Source organism: Rattus rattus, chromosome 3, assembly GCF_011064425.1.
Source record: "Rattus rattus isolate New Zealand chromosome 3, Rrattus_CSIRO_v1, whole genome shotgun sequence".
Lineage (NCBI taxonomy): Eukaryota > Metazoa > Chordata > Mammalia > Rodentia > Muridae > Rattus > Rattus rattus.
In genome coordinates, this window is record NC_046156.1 from 21,549,166 (window position 1) to 21,569,919 (window position 20,754).

The window sequence follows — 20,754 nt, forward strand, 5'->3', positions numbered from 1 at the left end:
GCAGGCACGGAAAGCTGCTGAGAGACACCTCAGAGGTGACACTGAAGCCAAGTGCTGTCCAAGAAGCATGGCCACAGCTCCCGAGGAGAGCTGTTGGGAGCCAGCAATGCTCCTAGCATGGAAGCTGACAGGACATGTGTAGGTTGATGTCTTATGCAGGTGAAGGCAGGAACAGGATAGAACAAGGCCTGTCATTGGATGAGAAGGAAGGTTGGGAGGGAGAAAAGTTTTAGAAAGGAGAGAGTCCGAGTGATGAGAGAGCTGGAAGAACATGGCTGCAGATGTTAAGATTCTGCGCATAGTTACAGGTTGTTATGAGTATTTTTCTTTTTTTATTCTTCATAAAGCAAGTTTCTTTCTGCCGAGGAGGTGTCTTATGTTCACATCCAGGGAAGCAGCAGAAAGAAACTCCCCCTCTCAGAGCTCGGTCCCTGGGTCCTCAGCAGCACTTTGTGTTTCAGCCATCTTTACCGGGGACCAAAGAGGTTGGGATCATGAAGAGTCAAACTAGTTACCAGCTGTTCAAAGTTACCCAGGCTCTAAGGTGGACATGACAGATTTTCAGGGTCAAGAGACCTGCTGTGACACGGGGGCTGATTGAAGGTGAGTGAAAGATCAGTCTGATACTGGGGCAACCGAAGCAAGGCCTGAGGCAGTGTGACACCCTTTGCTACCTGTTGGTTCTCTTTAGCGACCTGCTGCTTGCCAGAAAGGAACCAGGCATCTTGACAGCAGCCTCTCAGAGATAAGTTCTCCAAACAGAAAGGCTGCACAGATAGCACACGCACAGTCCTATCCCCCTGCACCCCGCCAATGTCCTCAAAATGGTACCACACAGCCGCTTCGCCCTGCACGTGGGCCTGCAGCTCCAGAAGTTCTATGATCAGACTCTGGTCGGTCACAGGATGGCAGAAAACTCCTTGGTTGTTTGGCACCGGTCGGAGGTCACTCACATCAATGGCCCCTCGGGGGAGGATGGCGGAGAAGGCGCCTCCGAACAGTGGACAGTTTCTGGTGGGCTCCATAGATCTGGTACTTGAGTCTGGACATTAGCGAGGTTTTAAAGAAACCTACACGGGCCTTCGAGGCATCTTTTCCCTTGGTGTTCCCGGAGCAACCACTTGTTATGAGTATTTTTAAGGGATGGCTGTGTACAGGATTGTTCGTTATCTAGATGGGCAAATTATATATTATCAATTGGATCGGAGGATACTGTGTGGTGTGTTCTTTCATGTGGTGACTTGAGTTCAAGAGAGTGCATGGTGGCAGGACGCACTGGGCCCCACGAGATGTGTGTGCCTGGCCTGGTAACAACCTGCCCTGGGACCTAGATGGGTAGGGAGATTGCTGCCGGGGTCAGAGAGTACTTGGGGGCAACATGGAGCTGCTGAGATAAATTAATGCTAGTTCCAATGGCCCAAGAGAGCAAGACTGCCCAGGAACCGGCTGCACCACTTCTTTTTATTTCTTTTACTGCAACAGTCACTTCTCTTGTATTCTGCTCTCACTTCTGATAGACAGGGCAGCCTAGAGAAAGGTTACACTGCTGTGTGGGAGAACTGTTTTTCAGCACAGTACTCTTTTAACCTATATTTCAGTTCTTCACTTGAAGATTCTCCTTCTGGTCTTCACTGGCATGAGATCTCCTTCCCACAGTGCTTATCTGACCCTTAGTGAGATGAGAAAGTTTGTAAGGTGCATCGCCATCTACTGTCCCCCTCAGGAGGCCTTCCCCTCCCATGACTCCTTGACAATGTACGGACACTAGAAAGTATTTCTAAAGCACTTTATACATTTTAATTAAAATAGAATTACAGAAACTTCTCCCTTCCCTTCCTGCAGCCCCTTCCAGGTACCATCCACCCAACCCTTCCTATGACCTCCTCTCAAATTGATAGCCAATTTTTATTACTATTCTCTCTCTCTCTCTCTCTCTCTCTCTCTCTCTCTCTCTCTCTCTCTCTCACACACACACACACACACACACGTACACACCACACCACACGTGCATGCACATAGACAGTCTGGTTTTTGCTGTTTGTGTGTACACGGTTTCAAGCTCCTCACTTTGTACTGGATAACTGATTAGGGGGCTCATCCCCAGGAAAGTCTAATTCTCCATCTCTCAGCAGTAATCAGTTGCTTACTGATTACCAAGAGGTGCAAACCCATGAGATTTCCTCTTACAGTGTTAATGTGTGTAGTGATGTTGCCATCGTACAGCTATCTCTCTGAAAGAATGTTCCACAGCAGACTTCCTGGTATTTTGGCTTTTATAATCCTTCTGCCCACTCCTTTATGTTGTTCCCTGAGACATAGATGTGGGAGCTGTGATGTAGATGTATTCACTGGGCTGGGCTCCCGTGATCCATTCATGTCTGTGTCCTGTCCAGTGTGGCTTTCTGTGGCGGTCTGCATTTGGTGTATAGAGAAGCTTTCTTGATGAGGAGTGGTAGTGACACTTACCTGTGAATATAAGGATAAGATTTAAAATGCAGTCATGAATTATGCTCGTCTAACAAAGTGATGGTAATAGATTTTTTTCTCTAAGTCCATGGTGGTCTACTTTCTTCTTGTGAAGCTTTATAGAAACTATTTTATAATTGTGGATAAATTGAAAAGATCCACAAGTACGGATCAATAGAAAATTAGCTAAAACTCAACTACACTTCCTGTCAAATTTAAATTCTAGCAATGTAGCCTTGAATATTTTTTTTAACTCAACAAATAATGTTCTCAGTGTCCAGTGGAACCCAACACACTGCCTGTTTCATAATTGACAATAAATCTTTGGGAAGCCATGCACATCTCATGGCTACAATCTGCAGGTACTCAACAATTTAATCATGGTATTTACTAGGAACTTCTTAAAGGATCCTGACACTTCAATGTACTAAGCTTAACTGTGTTATTTAATTTAGACAGCAATAATGCAAGATGGAGATTATTTAAAATTGTGCGTGTGTGTGTGTGTGTAAGTGTATTTCAGCGAGTGTGGGCTCACATGAGTACAGGTGTATATTGAGGTTCAAAGTTGATATAAGGCTTAATTCTCAATTGTTCTTCATTTCGCTGACTTTATTGAATGAGGCAGTTTGCTGAACCCAGAGGTCACCGATTGTGACAAGGCTAACTAGCCACCTTGCCCTGGGGATCCCCTGTCTCTCTCTGTCTCCAAAATGGTGGGATCATAGGTGGCTGTCACAGCTACCTGGTTCCCATGTGGGTCCAGAGGACCATGGTCTTTAAGCTTGAATGAAAAATGCTTTACCCACTGGGCCATCTCTCCAGCCAGATTATTGCTATTCTTTTATTCTTATTTGTATTAGAGAGCAAACCTATGGTTTCCACAGCTTGGCAAGCACCCAACTAGTTAACTACAACCTTGGGCATTATTTTCCTATTTCCTTTTCTTTTTAATTTCTTTTCTTCTATTCTTGTCCTTTCTTCCCTTGTCTTCCCCTCCCTTTCCCTCCCCTTATTTTCATCAGGGCCTTGTTATATAGCCCAGGCTGGCCTTCAATCCATGACCCTCCTTCATCTCGTAAGTAGGTGAGGTTACAGGTATGCAACACCATATCCTGTTAGGTAAGAGATACAATGGAGAATGGAGACTTGGAGAAGGAGAGGAGGCCGCCTATGATCCCCAGAAAGAGAGAGTACAGGCTCCATGGAGCCCTCACACTCAGAGAAGTACTTTTGGAAGAGTGGGACAGCCTTACTTACTTCACAAAAGCTGAAGCAATGGTAGGAAGGAAATCATATTCTTGTATCTCTACTTACGTGAGGTGCTGTGACTCTCTCTCTTGTTGACTGATACTCTGTTTTACTTTTTAGATTTAATATTTTATTAATCATTCCATTCATTTATATGTCAAATTATATCCCTCCTCCCAGTTACCCCACCATAAGTCCCCATCCCACAACATCCCTCTTCTTCTCCCTTTTGTGTCCTACTGTGCTCCCCCACTGTCCTACTCTCTCCCGCGCCACTCTCCAGCATCTCCCTATGCTAAGGCATTAAACCTCCACAGCACCAAGGGCCTCCCCTCCATTGCTGTCAGACAAGGCCATCCTCTGCTACCTCTGTATCTGGACCCACGGATTCCTCCTTGTACACTCCTTGGTTGGTGTTCTAGTCCCTGGGAGCACTGGGTGCTCAGGCTAGCTGAAGTTGTTCTTCCTATGGGGTTGTAATCCCTCTCAGCTCCTCCAGTCCTTCTAATAGCTCCCCCACCAGGGTCCCTGATGGTTGGCTCCAAGCATCCACATCTGCACTGGTCACTTGCTCACTGAACCTCCCAAGGAGCAGCCACACCAGGTTCCTGTCAGCAAGGACCTCTTGGCATTGGCAACAGTGTCGGTTTGGTGTCTGCAGACAGGATGGATCCCCAGGTGGGGCAGTCCCCGGATGGCCCTTCCTTCAGTCTCTGCACCATTTTTGTTTCTGTTCTTCCTTTGGACAGGAACATTTCTGGGTTAAAAACTTTGAGGTGGGTGGGCGGCCCAATCCCTTGACTGAAGGCCATGCCTATCTGCTGGAGGTGGTCTCTACAGGTTCTACCTCTCCTTCTCTGCTAAAATCATCACCATTGGGTCCTGGGAGCCTCTCATTTTCTTGGCATATGGACTCCCCCAGTTCCTCATCTCTCTCTACATATTTTTATTCAATTTCCTGACCCTCTGTACCTCTCTCCTGTCCCCTTCAGTATCTGACACTGCCCCCTTATTTCCTCCCACTCTTCTCTCCCTCTCAGGTTTCCCTTCCTCCTCCACCCTCTATCATCCTGTTCCTTCCTCAAGGCAGGACTGAAGCATCCACACCCTGGTCTTCCTCTTTAGCTCCATATGTTCTGTCGGTTGTACCATGGGCATTGTGAACTTTTGGGCTAATATCCACTTATCAGTGAATACATACCATGTGTGTTTTTCTGTGATTGGGTTACCTCACTCAGGATGATAATTTCTAGTTCCATCCATTTGCCTGTGAATTTCATAGCCATTGTTTTTAATAGCTGAGTAGTACTCCATTGAGTAAATGTACCACGTTATCTGTATCCGTTCCTCTGTTGAGGGACATCTGGGTTCGTTCCAGCTTCTGGCCATTATAAATAAGGCTGCTATGAACATAGAGGAGCATGTGTCCTTGTTATATGTTGGGTATATGCCCAAGAGAGGTATAGCTGGGTCCTCAGAGAAGCCAGGTTGCAGATTTGCTTTTGGGATGGAGTGGATGAGAGAAATGATGGATTTTAAACTATATGGGATTTTTTTTCAAAAGTAGAAATAGGCTTCCTGACCTGCTGACCCTGCCAGTGTTTGTCACATTTGTTCTTCTCTCTTGCTCTGCAATGGTTTAGTTTATGTGACGTCACCTCTTTCTCGGCTCTCACCTTTTGAAGCTTCTTACGGACAAAGACTGGTTGACAGGAACTGTGTGTCACTCCACATGCTTCCCTAGATGTAAAGCAAGTTATAAATATCCAACAGACACGTCTAACATTCATGGCTGCCTTCTTTGACTGGTTGTGGGCATAATAGATGTGTAACTCGGTCTTCTTATGGGTTCCAAACAACTGGAGTTGGAGCTATCCCAAAAGCTTTTGCCTGTCCCTAGGGTATGTCTCCTAGCCAGGCTGCCTTGTCTGGCCTCAGTGGGAGAGAATGTGCCTAGCCCTGTTGTGACTTGATGTGCCAGGGTGGGGAGACACTGGCAAGGGTACCTGCTCAGAGGAGAAGGGGTCAGGGGATTGGGGAAGGATTGTGGGAGGGAGTGACAGGAAGTGGGAGAGTAGTGAGCAGGATGTAAAGTGAATAAGTGTAAAAAAATGTTTTAGGTTTGGGACTGGGGATTCATCTCAGGGTATAGTGTTCACCTAGCAAGCACAATGCCCAGATTTTATTCTTCAGCTCTGGAGAAACAAAATAAAACAAACAAAAAACAAAAAGCAAAAGCAAAAAAAAAAAATTAAAAAGACATTTAGTAGGCCTAAACTGCAACCTTTTGGCAGCAGAATTATTAGATAGCCATTTTATTTTTCTTGATACTATTCTTGCTTGAAATTATGGAGATTCACACCCTTTAGACTCTGTTTCCTGGGTTATTTAGGAAAGTATGAAAGTTGCTGGTGAGAGTACCTCCAACACATATTTTTCTTTCTTCTACAAGGCTAACATGGATACAGCAGGACTCACTGTGGGCCACAGTCATTTTTAAAGCATTTAGTTTCCGAATCTCCAGGGAAGGTTTACACCACGATAGTTTGTTCTTTTATCTGTTGCTGCTAATGTGGGTGGTGTACAAGTATGGATGTGTGTGTGTGTTTGTGTGTATGTGTGTGTGAGTGTAGTCATGCTTGTGTGTGTGTGTGTGTGTGTGTGTGTGTGTGTGTTTGTAAGTGCATATACACATGGCACCTGTGTGGAGGTCAGAGAACAACTCTTCAGTCAGTTCTCTCCTTTGACTATAACATGGGTTCCAGGCTTAGAACATAAATCCTCAGGTGTACTAACATGCTAACCTGAACTTTAAAAGATCTATCTATCTATCTATCTATCTATCTATCTATCTATCTATCTATCTATCTATCTATCTATCTCTATCTATCTACCTATGCATTGTGCATGTACATACATATATGTGTGTGTGTGTGTGTCTACGTATCTGTGTATCCATGTACGGATCCCCCATGGATGACAGAAGAGGGTGCTCAGAGAGGGTGTTGTTTCTCCTGGGGCTGGAGTGGGTGCTGGGAACTGAACTTAGGTCCTTTGGAAGGGCATCAAGGGCTCCCAGTCATCTCTCCAGCCCCTAGCTGCTCTTACAGAAGGTAAAATGGACTCTTTTCCTCAGAGTAAAATTTTGATGAAGTGTGAGGAACATCTGTCTCATCTTCTCCCTCATTTCTGTTATTGTTTTTCTCTAGTCAAATACTCATGATATCTTCCCATTTCAATTAACCTAATCAAGAAAATTCCTTAGAGGCTAAACTGTCCCTCACGCATATGTCTGAAGACTTGTCTTTCACGTGATTCCAGATTCTGTGATGTTGACAGTTGTGACCATCACAGTGTTCCCCTTGTGCATTGCTGCGGATGCTTCTTTCTACGCAGTCATTTTGATCACATTGAGAAAAGAGGAAGACATACCAACACTGTGTGAAGCCACATAGAACAATATGAGGAAAATGCCCCTTGCAATGGCTGACTGCTATAGTGGCCCTGTGTCTTGATCCTGCCTTCCTCAGTTGTGCACTTTGAGAAAACAGTTTCAGTTTTCAATCAACAGCTTTTTGGTTATCCAGAGTGAAGTTAGGGTGGAAGGTTATGTCCTTCCTCCCTCTACCCTAATGGGCAGCATTTCCTCCTATCTGTAGCAGCATATACCATTGCCGCCCTGCTCCTGGTTCTGACTTTTAGCAACATTAATGCTATGCAGACTTAGAGGCTTTCTCTTTCCACACTGAAATGTCACTATCCTCCAGGGACAGCCACACCCTCGTGTTTACTAAGGGAAATATGCATTCTTCAAGGTTCAAGTCAATGTGCACTTGTATTCGAGCCCTTTCCCACTTTCTTTTCCTTGGAATTTCTCAAGCATCATGGCTGATACTGTTTCTAGTGTAGCTAGAAGAGTCATCAGCGCCAGAGTCACCACTGGAACGAATGCACTCAGGGGGTCGCAAAGGAAGGATGCTCACGTACAATTTACTGAGTGACAGGACCTGTGCAGGATGTTTACTTAACTACAGCCTTGCACCAAGGTGAGCACTGACATCTGTCCAGCCCCTGCCTGGTCACCTAGGACTGTTAATCTCTGTGACCAAGGATTATTGTCTCAAAACAACTTACATAACCATCCTCATTTTGCTTTTTCCTTTGCCTGTTTGGCTCCACTGGTGCATTGTCACAGTTCATGGTGGCACCTGTACTTAGATTTACACTTCTCTTGCTTATTCTTGAGCAAACTCATTTTTTATTTAGAGTCTCTCCTTATTTTTTATTCAGGTTGACACAGCCATTTCCTTTTTCTGAGAGATAGAAGAATTGATAGACATCTTATTTTCCCCCATTAGTTTGTGAGGTCCTGGAGGATCCTTGTACAGTCTAGAGAATGCACTTCATCACCTGCTGAATGCAGAAAGTTATTTCCTCCCCAAATGCACACATATTGAACTCGGGACTATTTAGTCATATTAGTTAACTGCATTCCCTCTGACCTCAGATTCTGTCTCTCACCTTCATTTTCTGAGTTCACGTTGTACTGTGTAGAAGCTTGTCAACAAAGGCTGCAGTAGAGGAAAGCCATATCCTCTCATTAGCCATGACAACCTGAGACAACTAGCTTTGGTTTTCATAACGTGCTGCTTGTTGGTTTTAGGCCAACTCATAGAAATCGAATTCTTTCCTGTGCTCTATCTTCCAAAAATGTGTTTATGTAAGAACTGAAGAGAATAGACACGGCTTCTTTTATGTTTATGAAGATTTTTTTTACTGCATTATTGAGAAATTATCACTAGGTTTCATGAAGGAATAAAAATCTAAATTATTAGAGTATGAAATGTCCCTAAGCAACACTTTTCTACAATCTCATTAAATATAACTTCCTTAACTTCTAAACTCTAATTTGATTCACGGAAGGCAATGTACTCATGTAACTACAAAAGTTTAAGACATTCAAAAGGATAATAATAATAAATGCTCAAGACCCAAGCCATTCATCCAAAGCAGCAAGTAATAAATGCAAAAGTTACTGCTGTCAGAAATGTACACAGAAGCATAAATCCAGGGAAATGGCGTGGGAAGGCTGCTCGCTGTAAGATATTAGCCAGTTTAGTGGCAAACCGATAAAGTATGGGGTATGGAGTATTTAATCACATTGCACTGGATCTCATAGCAACTTCATCTGGAGCCTCAGGGAGAGCAGCCTTCATTCTCAATCCTTTCATAAACAGTGTAGGACAGAAAACATTCTAGCTACAAAGAGAACCTCACTGGCAGATGCTGCAAGGCCAGGCCAGGATAATAAAGCAGGCAGGCAGAGAGTGAAGGTGAGTATTTGAGGCAGTAGTTTCTGTGCAGATTCATTAAGGAGACTTGTGTGCCTAAGGAGACTTGGAGTAAATTTGAGAGCAGATACAATAAGGAAGGGCCCTGATAAAAAGGAAGTAATATTATGGCCATGAGCTAAGAAAATCCAGGGTATGTAGGGGAACTGGTGATGTGTAAATAAGGACTAGCCAGCCTGCAAGCAAGCCAAGGTGTAGAATTTGAGGTCTGCCCCGCTGTTTTTGAACATGAAAACAGAAGCAGAAGGGACCCAGTTTACATTATCTTCCGAATTTAGACGTTTGAATAGATGTATACCCAAGGCAACTGTGTCATAAACTATGTTCGGTTCTTGTTGTACATGGAGTCTCTCTCTGTTTGTTCCTGGAAATTTTACTTTACACCTACAGTCTCAGCATAGGGAGATGCAATGGGGGTGGAGCTAAGAAGCAATTTGCATCAAGAATTCTGTGAGTAAGCAAAGCCAAGGATAGCAGCTTGCAACTACATTCTACTCACCATTACAATGTGCAGTAAAAACCCAGCGTCTTTATCACATCCAAACTAATTGGCTACCCATTAGAATCCCTCTTTACTAATTAACAAGAAAAAAAGAGTTCACTGTCCTATGGGGTTCACCAAGTCTAAGAATTTCAGTCTTCCATTTAGAAAATATTCTACCGGGTCATCAGGCTTCTGCCTTCTCCCCTGCTTTTCTTCCCAGCACAGACAGCATCCTTAGTGCCTGTCAGGAGTCTTCCAGCATCCTCAAGACCTTACTGACTCAGTATTGTAACACACAGGTCAAGTATGTACCCAACATGACCCCATTTTGCTTGGGCTCTTGCAGCCTTAGGGATGAAGGTGGCTTGGTGTAATCTATATCCTTTCTACAGTATGCTCTTTGATCTGGGTGGAAATTGCATTGGCTTTTTCCCTCGAGCACTTGAGCTTTTCTCTAGAATCCTTTGGGATGGACGGATGGTTGATAAGCAGCGCTCCCTGTTCCCTCTGGCCAGACTCTCAGCAACTTTGCCAAGTGTCATCTGCCTAGCAACAGTGACTTTGGAATTACCCATCAGGCTCTCCCAGCCTATTGCCCTGAGGTGCTCAGACTGTAGTCATGGATTGGGGTAGCTCATCTCTTACTCCAGTCTAAACTGAGAGAGAGGGCAAAGGCCCCTTTCTGACCCTCAATGCTTCAGGACAAAGCCCAAAGGAAACATGAGTGATATGTGTTAAGCCACTTCTGCTCCTCTGTTCTTCTCTCCTTTGCTAGTTCAAACTATTGCTATGACCGAAAGGGGAGTATTTTTCTATTACCTTCCCTATATCTTAGTTTTCCCTCTTGAATCTAGACAAAAGCTTGGTAGAGGTTACTTTCCTTGTGTCTGGAAAGACTGTGGTAACTGACTCCTGGCTTGGTGACCAATTTGTCCACCGAGGTTAGTATTTAGAAAAATCATCTCTGAAAACTAGAGTGTGGATTTTGTTGCATAATCCTCTCTAAATACTAAAACCTTTATATTTCTAATCACTAGTTACCTAACAGCTACAAGGAAATACTTTATGTAATGCACCTAGAAAGAAAGTAGACCCTGGAGAGTGCCATTGAGGCTGGAGATGTGGCTCAGTGGGTAAAAGCATTTGCTGTGAAAGCAAACATACCTGAGTTCAAATTCCCAGCACTCACCTAAAAGTTAGGTGCATGCCTATAACCCTAGAATCAAGGGTCAGAGACAGATGCTAGGCACTTGTTGGACAAGTGGCCCCAGTCTAGCCATAGCAGTGAACTTCAGGTTCAGTGAAAGATCATGTCTTAAAAATTAGGTGGAGATATATATAAGAAGACAGGTGACATCAAGCTCAGTCTCTCTCTCTCTCTCTCTCTCTCTCTCTCTCTCTCTCTCTCTCACACACACACACACACACACATCTACACACAGATACATTGACACACACACTTTCAGGAAATGAATGAAACATACAAGGTTTAGGAAGTAAACAAAGCAAAGCAAAACAAAACAAAACAAAGCAAACAAAAAAAACAAAAACAAAAAACAAAAACTCAGACATCTCAGGAAGTTCCTGCAACTTAGAAAACTCACAAGGCATCTCCTCAAGGTTATATAAGCAATAACAATTACTGGGGATTTCTGAAGATAGGAGAGATTCTGATCCATTCAGCTGTTTACTAGTGCCATAGGCATCTCCAGGGATTCAGCTTTCATGATTCATCACCCGAGTTGGGACAGACTTCAGTAATGCTCTTGAATAGCCCATGCTCCTGAAAGTAATCCCAATGAACTGACTGATCCACTAAGGTACGCTGGAGTGGAATAATTTCTTTTGTCTGTCATGGGTGTCCAATCTAAGGAGACATTTTTGATGTCTTCCCCTTCAAAAGTCATGGAAAACATACTAATTTAAAAATATTACTTTATTTGCAAAGCCTTATTTCCCCTCTTTCAGCTTCCTCTTAAAGTTATGTGTTTAAATCAGTTCAGTTTGAGGGAATCCCAGACTACAGCAGCCTGCAGCCTGGACACTAACAACACTGATTGCATAGTTGCCAGAGACAGATGAATACTTCTTGCTAAGAATGTGGAGCTTTGAGAAAATCTTGTTGCTTAATAATCGTTGCCAAAACCCAAAGTAAACACACACACACACAAACACACACACACACAGACACGCATCTACTTTTGTTTGTACCATGTGTGTATGCATGTCAACATCATGTATATTTATATTTAATCTTAAACTATATTTATTTTATAAGTATAGTTCTTGTTGCAAGGTAATTCCCCCAGAGAACAGAGATACTCCTGTCTGCATTGCTGGCCAGGAACTGCACAGGAAATGTACCCAAAATCATGCCGCCCTGAGCCTTAGTTCTTTGCCCTTTATGCATAAAAACCACATCCTGACACACGTTGGTTAGAAAGAGCAGTTATGGAGAAGTGAAGCTACAGAAGCCAAAGAGCAGAATGTTTAGGGACTTTGCTAAACCCTGGGACTGTGGACTGGGTCTGTGATGGATTAGTCTTTCTTCCCAGTTTGCCAGGTAGTGGGGCCTAACTGCTGGGTGCTAAGGCCCAAATGGTGCCTCTAAAATGGCGTCAGTTGTGCTAAGGTATCAGGACCTGTAACACTTTTATAGACAGAGATGTAGTTGCCCTTTAATACGGTTCCACATGTTGAGATGACCCCAACCATAAAATTATTCTTGTTGCTACTTCATAACTGTCATTTTGCTACTGTTATGAAAAATCTATGCCCAGTGTTTTGAACAATAATAAAATTCACTTATTCAATTTATGTTTTAAAGCAGTGTCATTTCCTATATTTGGGAAACATAAATGGCCAATATTAAAATGCTGAAAATTAATCTCCTTAGCATTAGTTTGCCAAATTCAAGGTTGTCACTTTCCGTTGTAGATAGGAATTCATGTCCTTTCCTGTGTGTACCACTTCAGGAATAGCCACCATGCTCCTAGCATAACATTTTTACCTTGATATCTGTGTTCTATGAAAAGTTGCCTGTGACTAAACTTGTATAAAGTTTTTTGGAGTTGAAATGCTGCATCTGGTGATATTTACCCCAAATTCCAGCAATCTGCTGAAGAGTAAAATGTCCCTGGAATCCCTGCTGTTCAGTTTGGAAGGGACGTGTGGCTGTATGCTCTCCCTGCAAGGGCTGCTCTCCAGAGGAAGGTGAGCTTGGAGATAACACCGGCTTTTACTTAGGGGATCTGCCTTCCTCATTCTCTCTGCTTTATATTGAACTTAAACGTTCCTTCTTACCATGTCTAGCTTTCAACTTTAGAATTTAGCTCTTCCTGGTACTATTTCGATTTTTAATTGTATTTTTATTAGGTATAAATTTTTCTCTGTAACTTTTGCATGCCTTACCATTCTGGATTGTGGAGCTGGGACGTCTCAGGGGCTGAGAGCACTTGGGACGCAAGTGCCAGGTCTCTGTTCAAAACCTGTAACCTTCTTTTACTTAATTTTTTCACTTATTCAATTTACATTCTACTCACCCCCGCTCCCAGTCATCCTGTCGCACAATCCTTTCCCTCTCTCCCTGCCCCTTCCCTTCTCCTCTGAGCAGGCGGGGGCCAAAGTCTGAAACCTTAATATTGGGAGGAAGAGGATTGGAGGAAGGAAGATTATAAAGACTTGCTGGCCAGCCCACTAGTGACCCTAGATTCACTAAGAGGCCCTGCCTCAAGAGAATAAAGGGGACAATGAATAATGACACCCAGGCTTTCGTGTGTGTACCTTTGAACACATGGACTTGCATACATATCCACCTTCCAACATTCCTTCTTATAAATAAAAAACCCTTCTGTTTAACCATGTGTGTGTGTGTGTGTGTGTGTGAAGATTCCTCTACTGACCACTTTCTCTAAAACATATCCACTAATTAATAAATAATCAATAATTAAAATGTCATACTTAGATTCACATTTGACTCTGTTGACAAAGGATAGGCTAAAAAGGTTTGGCCAATTTCAACAGTTTTATCAGCTGTATCTAGAAAACTGTATCCCTCTCCTGTCTGCTCCTATCTCCTCCCCTTCCTTCTAGACTCTTTCTCCTCTCTTCTGAAGCATTTGCATCATGCCGTTGCTTTTCTTTTATACCTTGCTCTTGTATAGACCTCGATAGTCACGGGACGCTGTGAAACTATGGTTTTAGCAGAAGTCCCCTTTGCACGGAGGAGATGTCTGTGAAGAAGGGACAGAGGCCCATGAACCGCAAAAGCTCTGTGGGCTGGTCCAAGATTCCAGTGTTGCTCGGTGGAAGTCAGAGCATGAAGAAGAGACAGCTGAGACTGGCGCTTGGTCTTTCAGTGCACGGGCAGATTGCAGCACACTTAAACTTGGGTACTGCAGTAGCCACACAGCAGGGCTTTCGTCATATCTGTTTCCCTTTAGGTACTACCACTGGCCTCTACTCATCTCGAAGAGGTAAATGCTATTCCCAATTCTTTATGGATTAAGAGACTTATTTGCCCCAAGTCATAGTCAGTTAGTGTAGATGCAAGTGGTTTTTCTGATTCAAAGCTTCTGCTCAAAGCACGGGGAACAAAAGTGGCCAGGGTGCCTGGGGAAGTCAAAGAAACTCAAGTAGGAAGACCAGAGGACTGTCAGTAGAGACACCAAACTGGATAAAAATAATTAAGGACTATAGGAAATGAGCTGCACTTGTATTTTCTTTTTTATGGCTCCAAAGGAAATAAAAAGATTACATGATATAAGTCTCTGAGTCACAGAAAGAAGGCCTTTCTAAATCCCTCTGGTCTAGAGGATTGGGCTGGTTTTTGGAGGAAGTCTGAGCCTGTCTCTTGGCATTAGATAAGCAGTTATCTTTAAAAATCCTTTCAAATACACAATACATGGTTCCGCTTACTTTATAAGCTAGGAAACATGATCTGGAAGTTTGTGTCTTTTCATCTGATTTGTGCACAGTGCTGTTTCCCTAGTAACCGCGAGAATAAGCCGCGAACTCTGTTTTTCTGTTTCCCAAGTGTTCAGTGGGGTGGATTTAGGAAATGTATGCCGTGGAGGTTGACATCTGTGATAGGAAAAGCTAAAGCTTTCGTTTTTAGTTTTATTTTAAATTGTGTGTGTGTGTGTGTGTGTGTGTGTGTGTGTGTGTGTGTGTGTGTGTGTATGCATGCAGGTAACATAGGAGTGCCCCATGCCCAAGGAGGCCAGAAGAGGGTGTTGAATCCCCTGAGGTGGAGTTATAGGGCATGGTAAGCTACCTGACCTGGAACTGAACTTCAGTCCTCTGCAAAAGCAGCAAGTACGCTCTAAGCTGCTGAGACATTTCCAAGACTCATGCCTAATGCTTTCCGCTAACTAAACGCTGGTGCTTCAATTATAGGGTTACACGTCTACCTGTAGTACCTACTGTAGCTGCTGTCTGGATGGAAACTGTGTTCGTGCCCAGAGACAGTACAAGTGTTTTTTATTATCTTTTCTGAAGTGAAACAGTCACATGTCCAACGACAGAAGAATGTGTCTACCCATCTATAGAACGACTTAAGCTTGACGAAGCAGCAGCACCTGGGTGACGTTTCCTTTCAGTACCCAAATGCCTCTGGGGAAGCTGATGTCTTTCATATCTCTTCAGTTGGGGTTTCCTGACTGATATGCCTGCCATTTCACTTATGGTTGACTGTATAAACCCGGAAGCTGTGTGACACGATTACCAGGCAACGGAGAGTGATGACTTTTAATCCATGGAACACACGGAACTCGAGAAGACAGATGCAGAATGTCTCACTGCCCAATCTTGCAATGCCGTACAGTCATTTAATCAAAATAATCATCATGCAAAGCACAATAAAGTCACAGAAACCCATGTGCTGCTTCTCAGTCACAACCGAGGAAAGGCAAGAAAAGAAGTTGCAGTGTTTTTAGGTCAGGTCGAGTATTCTGAAACCTTCTGTGGATCAAGGTAAGCGTTCTGTAAGGATTATTTAGGGTAAGGGCCCAGCCTGCTTAGACTCAGAAGGAAGAGTGATAACCTTATGTAGTTCCTTCTCAGAGTGAGGCAGATGTCACTATTTTATATTCTTTTTCATTTAACTTACTAAAAGATTGTTATTGTATGAGTGTTTTGACTGCATACATTTATGTGCACCACCGGTGGGCCTGGTGTCCATGGAGATCAGAATAGGCAGGGCATATCCCCTGGAATTGGAGTTATGGATGGGTGTAGACCAGCATGTAGATGCTGGAAACCAAACCTAGCTCTTCTTCAAGAACAAAACTTGCTTTTGACTCTGGATCCATCTTTCTAGCTTCTTCATTGTCTTCTTAAGGTATAGTTATCAAAGGTTTTAAAAAATTTATTTTTGCAGGTATATGTGTCTATGTGGTCATGCTTGGGCCATTGTGCCATTGTGTGTGTGTGTGTGTGTGTGTGTGTGTGTGTGTGTGTGTAGGTCAAAGGGCAGTTTGCGAGAGTCGGTTCTTGCTATGATGTGGATTTTGGGGATTAATTTCAGGTCATCAGCGTTGACAGCAAATGTCTATGTCCATTGTCTTAGACAGTATTCTATCGCTGTGCAGAGACACACCAAGCAAGGCAACGATTATAAAAGAAACCACTCAGATGGGGCTGGCTTATGTTTTCAGACAGTCTTTTGTCATCGTGTCAAGGAGCATGGGAGCAGTCATGTTAGGTGCTAGAGCAGTAACTCTGAGCTTTACATCCTGATAGGCAGCAGGCAGAAGGATCCACTAGGCCTGGCCTAGGCTTTTGAAACCTTAAAGTTCACCCCAGTGACATACTTCTAGTAACAAGACCACATCTTCCAAACAGGCCAACCACTGAGGGTGAGCACACACAGGTATAAGCCTATGGGAGGGCGTTCTCATTCAAACCAGCTCACCCACTGAGCCGTCTCACTGGTCCCTTTGTGAGAGCTCCTAGTCACACTGTATTGTCTGTATTGTAAGTCAAATGATGTAGCCCAGTTTGAGGGACTCAAAATCCTGATTTGTACTTCTCAGATGTAGTTGCTTTTGACTTTTAAGTTATTGCTTCAACTTACACATCCCTAACAAGACTCCTATGACACCGTATCACCAGGTGTCATGTATTTATTAACTGTGAAGCATGGAAAACTTGCTTTTATATACCTTAGTCCCCCCATATTTTTGACAGTCTTGCAAAATTGCTTTATAGTTAAGATTTTATTTGTAGTGTCTGATAATTTGACTATGTGAATACTTACCATCCAGTAAGTATCTTGCGTAAACTTTTATTTTTGTCCTGAACTTGACTTCTTTTGGGTTTCTAGTTGAGGTTTCCCGCGTCTTCTAGCAGTGCTGTAAGTTGTTTCCCACACATTTCCATCTTGTTTGTGATTCACCTTTGCTATCATTTGATGAGGTTTCTTCTTGCACTGGGAATAGGGATCTAGGGCAGAGGTCCCACCGTCAGGGAAAAGTCCTCGATTTGATCCATAGCCAAGAAAACGAAATGGTGTTCTCTCACTGTCAGCTCTTATTCTGCAGACATCTTTGTTTTGAGGGGGTGCAGTAGCCAGCAGTCTTCTAAAGGGGAAGGGTGGAAACCAATTCTTTGTGAGATTTGGACCTCACAAAATAGGTTTATTCCTTTTAATGTTTGGTTGATATTAATTTGGATTTGTCAAAGGTCTTCCTTTGGGGGAAATATTCAAAGTGGCAGGAGTTCACAGTTCCTTGAGAAAACTGTGTCTGGTGTAGTCATATTTAGGAAGAGTAACCAGAAAGATTCAGAGCCTGCGCACAGCCGTTTCTCTAAATGTCTTAGGGACAAAATGAATTTATTTCCACCACTTGGAAACAACATTCAAAGCTGCTGGTGTGGTGTCTCCTTAGCTGGTCATGATGTATGTTCATTTCTAGGTTATTTCTATTATTACAAGGAAATGGACCATACCGTGCTATCATTCTGTGTGTGACTTAAATGGGAACAGGTGCTGTCTCTCTATTGTAAAAAAAAAAAAAACATACACTTGTAGAAAGGTCACTCACTCTATCTATCTATCTATCTATCTATCTATCTATCTATCTATCTATCTATCTGTCTATCTATATGAAATTTTAGTTTTAAGTATTCTGTTTTGAGATATACCCACTCTTAATGTAGCTGTAGGCATTTTGTTCCATGCCTGCCAGTTATTTCATATTGTTGCTGTAATTTGCCTGCCAGCCATTGACATAGAAAAATAATGGACTCAGATCAGGGTCCTGTTGAACACATACCCTGTTATGTTCTGAGGTTTGTTAATCTTGAGAAATTTGACAACCGTAAATTCCACTTAGGACCAATCAGAATAAAGGTCAACTAGAATTCTTCTGTCTAGCTAGCCCAAATAGCTTGAGTCAGAACTGACCACTGGGCAGCACTTCCTGCACCTGCATATGAGCTCACTGTGTTTTTTTCCCTTATAAGCTGGCCCTGAGAAATGTTCCAGGCCGGAGCCCCGAAATTGTGAGCTATGACCCTGATGGATCGGTCTTAGGGTGTGCATTCATTCAATAAACCCTCTCTGTCTAACTGGGATCAGTGTGTATGTGGTTTGTGGGGCAACTCCTGGACATAAACATGGTTCATGGATTCTGAACAGAACTGGGCCAGAGTGCTCGTTTTCTTGACCCTCAGACTGGAGTGTTCCTATGCCAGTCTTATCAGAGAGGTGACAGGGTCAACTCCGTCTGTGTCATTTACTTCTTTCCCCAGAGAAGGCCAGGAGAAGGCTCCTCCAGTTCAGTGTGACTCAGGGAGATCGCTCCTCCAGACACTGTTAGAGGATAAGTATCATTGTTCTCTCTTCTCACGCTGTCAAGGAAAAAGCTGACTATGGATAAATCAGTGCAGCTTTAGAATCTTGACAATATTTTATGACTGGAATGTACATCAACCCTCAGGACAAAGGTGTTGGAAGAGTAAACACGCCATTGAAGCACTTTTGGCCAAGAATCCTTGTTTAACTGATTTCTTTTGAAAACTCAGTTAATATAATTCTCTGGGAGTAGCCTTATTAATTGACATATTGTGATCATGAAATATGTAGTTAAAAAATTACATTGTTTGGGTATATGTAAAAATGTGAATTCGCATGCCATAGCATAAAAGTATAGACCAGAGGACAATTTGAAGGATTCTGCTCTTTTCTTTTTCCATGTGGTTCTCAGGGACTGAACTCAGGTAGTGTGGCTTGGCAGCAGACTTCTTATCTGCCAAGCCATCTTGTTAGCCCACAAAGTCTTACATTTCAGTGACTAGCTACCTATCATTTATTACATGTGAATATTGCTCATTGTTCACAAAATAGTTTTATATATGACTTTATTTAGCCTCAAAACAACTCAGAACGTCAGCTTGTTATTATCTTGGTTTATAAATGAGAAACCAAGGGCAGGGATCTAAGGAGACTTGCTTAGATGGACACGCTCATAAGTACAAGACGCAGAATGGGTGCATTTAAATTCGGTCACAAACTCAGTTACTTTTCATCAGCCCACATGATCTGCTGATCCCCACTGACAGTGATGTCTTTTAAGGTGAAAGTGAAACCTGAGTTTCTGTGGTGATGGTGAAACCTGAGCCAACCATGCTGTCTTCAGTAGTTTGCAGCCTCGTTCCAATCCCTTGCTGGGCAGGGACAGTCTGTGGACCTGTGGCTTCAGAACTGGCCGGCTATGAGATCCTTGGGAGCCTAGATAGGCCCAGTCACTCTCTTGCATCATCTTTCCTCATTCTGAGTGTTGCAAGAGGGAAGAAAAGACATTACAGAGACTGTGAGGCAGGTGGGCCAGCAGACTTATCCTCCTCAGTGGGCTCAGTGTACGTTCTTCTTGTCAGTTATGTTGATCAACAAAGTTTTTGTTAAAATCATGACTCATCTAGATTTTATCCCAAGTGAAGTTGGCCTATGTAGATAATGGATTTCATTTCCCTTATCCTTTTGGTGCCTGAGTGTGTCCTGACAGGTGAAGGGTTTAAACTTCAGTCCTGTTTAGTCCAGGTCCAGGTCAGGACATCTCACCACTACTATGGATGTGTTGCAACCTTGATTTTCACAGACTCTAAGTAGGAGACGCTTATCAAAGAGCTTTTGATATTTTCTATGAAAACTAAAAGCTAATAGGGTCCTTCTTGGATCCTATTCTGCTTTGGTCTCTGGATAAGAACCTTGCCATTGGCATTAGTCTGATTGTTTGAGGTATGGCACACACTGAGACTGAGGAACTTTTCTAGTGAGATCTCTCAGAGTCCACTCAAAAGAACCCCACTCGACTTCATGTCCAGGGTACACAGCTTTGAATACTTAGGGTACCCGTTTTATGCAACTGGAATTTTCCTCACTCCAACCTCACGATTTTGCTTCAGTACTGTCTTAGTTATGGCTTAGTTATTGCTGTGATGGAACACCATGACCAGTTGGGGAGGAAAGGGTTTATTAGGCTTATACTTCCACACTGTACATCATTTACTGTACTCCGTTAAAGGAAGTCAGGGCAGGAACTCAAGCAGGGGAGGAACTCGGAGGCAGGAGCTGATACAGAGGTCGTAGAGGAGTGCTACTAACTGGCTTGTTCAGCCTGGCTTCTTATAGAACCCAGGACCACCAGCCCAGGGTTGGCACCACCCATGACAGGCAGGGCTTTTCACATCAATTATTAATTAAGAAAATGCTCTATAGGCCTGCATGCTTCCCAATCTTATGGTGGCATTTTCTCAGTGAAAGTTCTGTTAACTGGCAACCTTCCACATTTCTTCTTTTAGATCTAGTCCTAAGTAGACCATTACTGGCTGTTCCTTGCTCTTACTTTGTGTGGGTTTGATTATTTTGAAGTAAACTCCTGGGAGGATGTCTCCAAGCTCTGGACAGTCTCTTCTTAGAACACTCCTGCAAACTTGTACATGGAAGAAAGCCACCTAAGGGGGTGTGTATAAAGGGTTACAAAATTACTGGCCCTAATCCACCGGAAAAGAGAAAAACAACTTTGTTCAAACACCATCCTCCTCCCCCATCTTTGTGGTTTCAGATGTTAGCACTTGTGGAGCTCAGGTACATTTCTTCCATATTCTACTCTCTGGAGAGATGGGGAGAGGGGAGGGTAGTGTGTGGAAGCAGCTTAGCAAGTGCTCAGGTATGTGGATAGACCTGCTATCAACATGCTT

The 20,754-nt window shown here is 43.2% G+C and overlaps 1 protein-coding gene across 1 annotated transcript; it reads right to left on the reverse strand.

The window, feature by feature from the left end:
* Positions 1-478: 478 nt before the first annotated feature.
* Positions 479-1,063, reverse strand: LOC116895305 (ran guanine nucleotide release factor-like). The gene has a single exon (XM_032896617.1). It carries the CDS (start codon positions 1,023-1,025, stop codon positions 540-542), a length of 486 nt encoding a protein of 161 aa, XP_032752508.1. The 5' UTR covers positions 1,026-1,063; the 3' UTR covers positions 479-539.
* Positions 1,064-20,754: the final 19,691 nt, after the last annotated feature.

What these genes read in the sequence shown, in the direction of transcription:
- LOC116895305 (XM_032896617.1), bottom strand. Translation starts at nt 1,025, where the DNA reads ATGGAGCCCACCAGAAACTGTCCACTGTTCGGAGGCGCCTTCTCCGCC.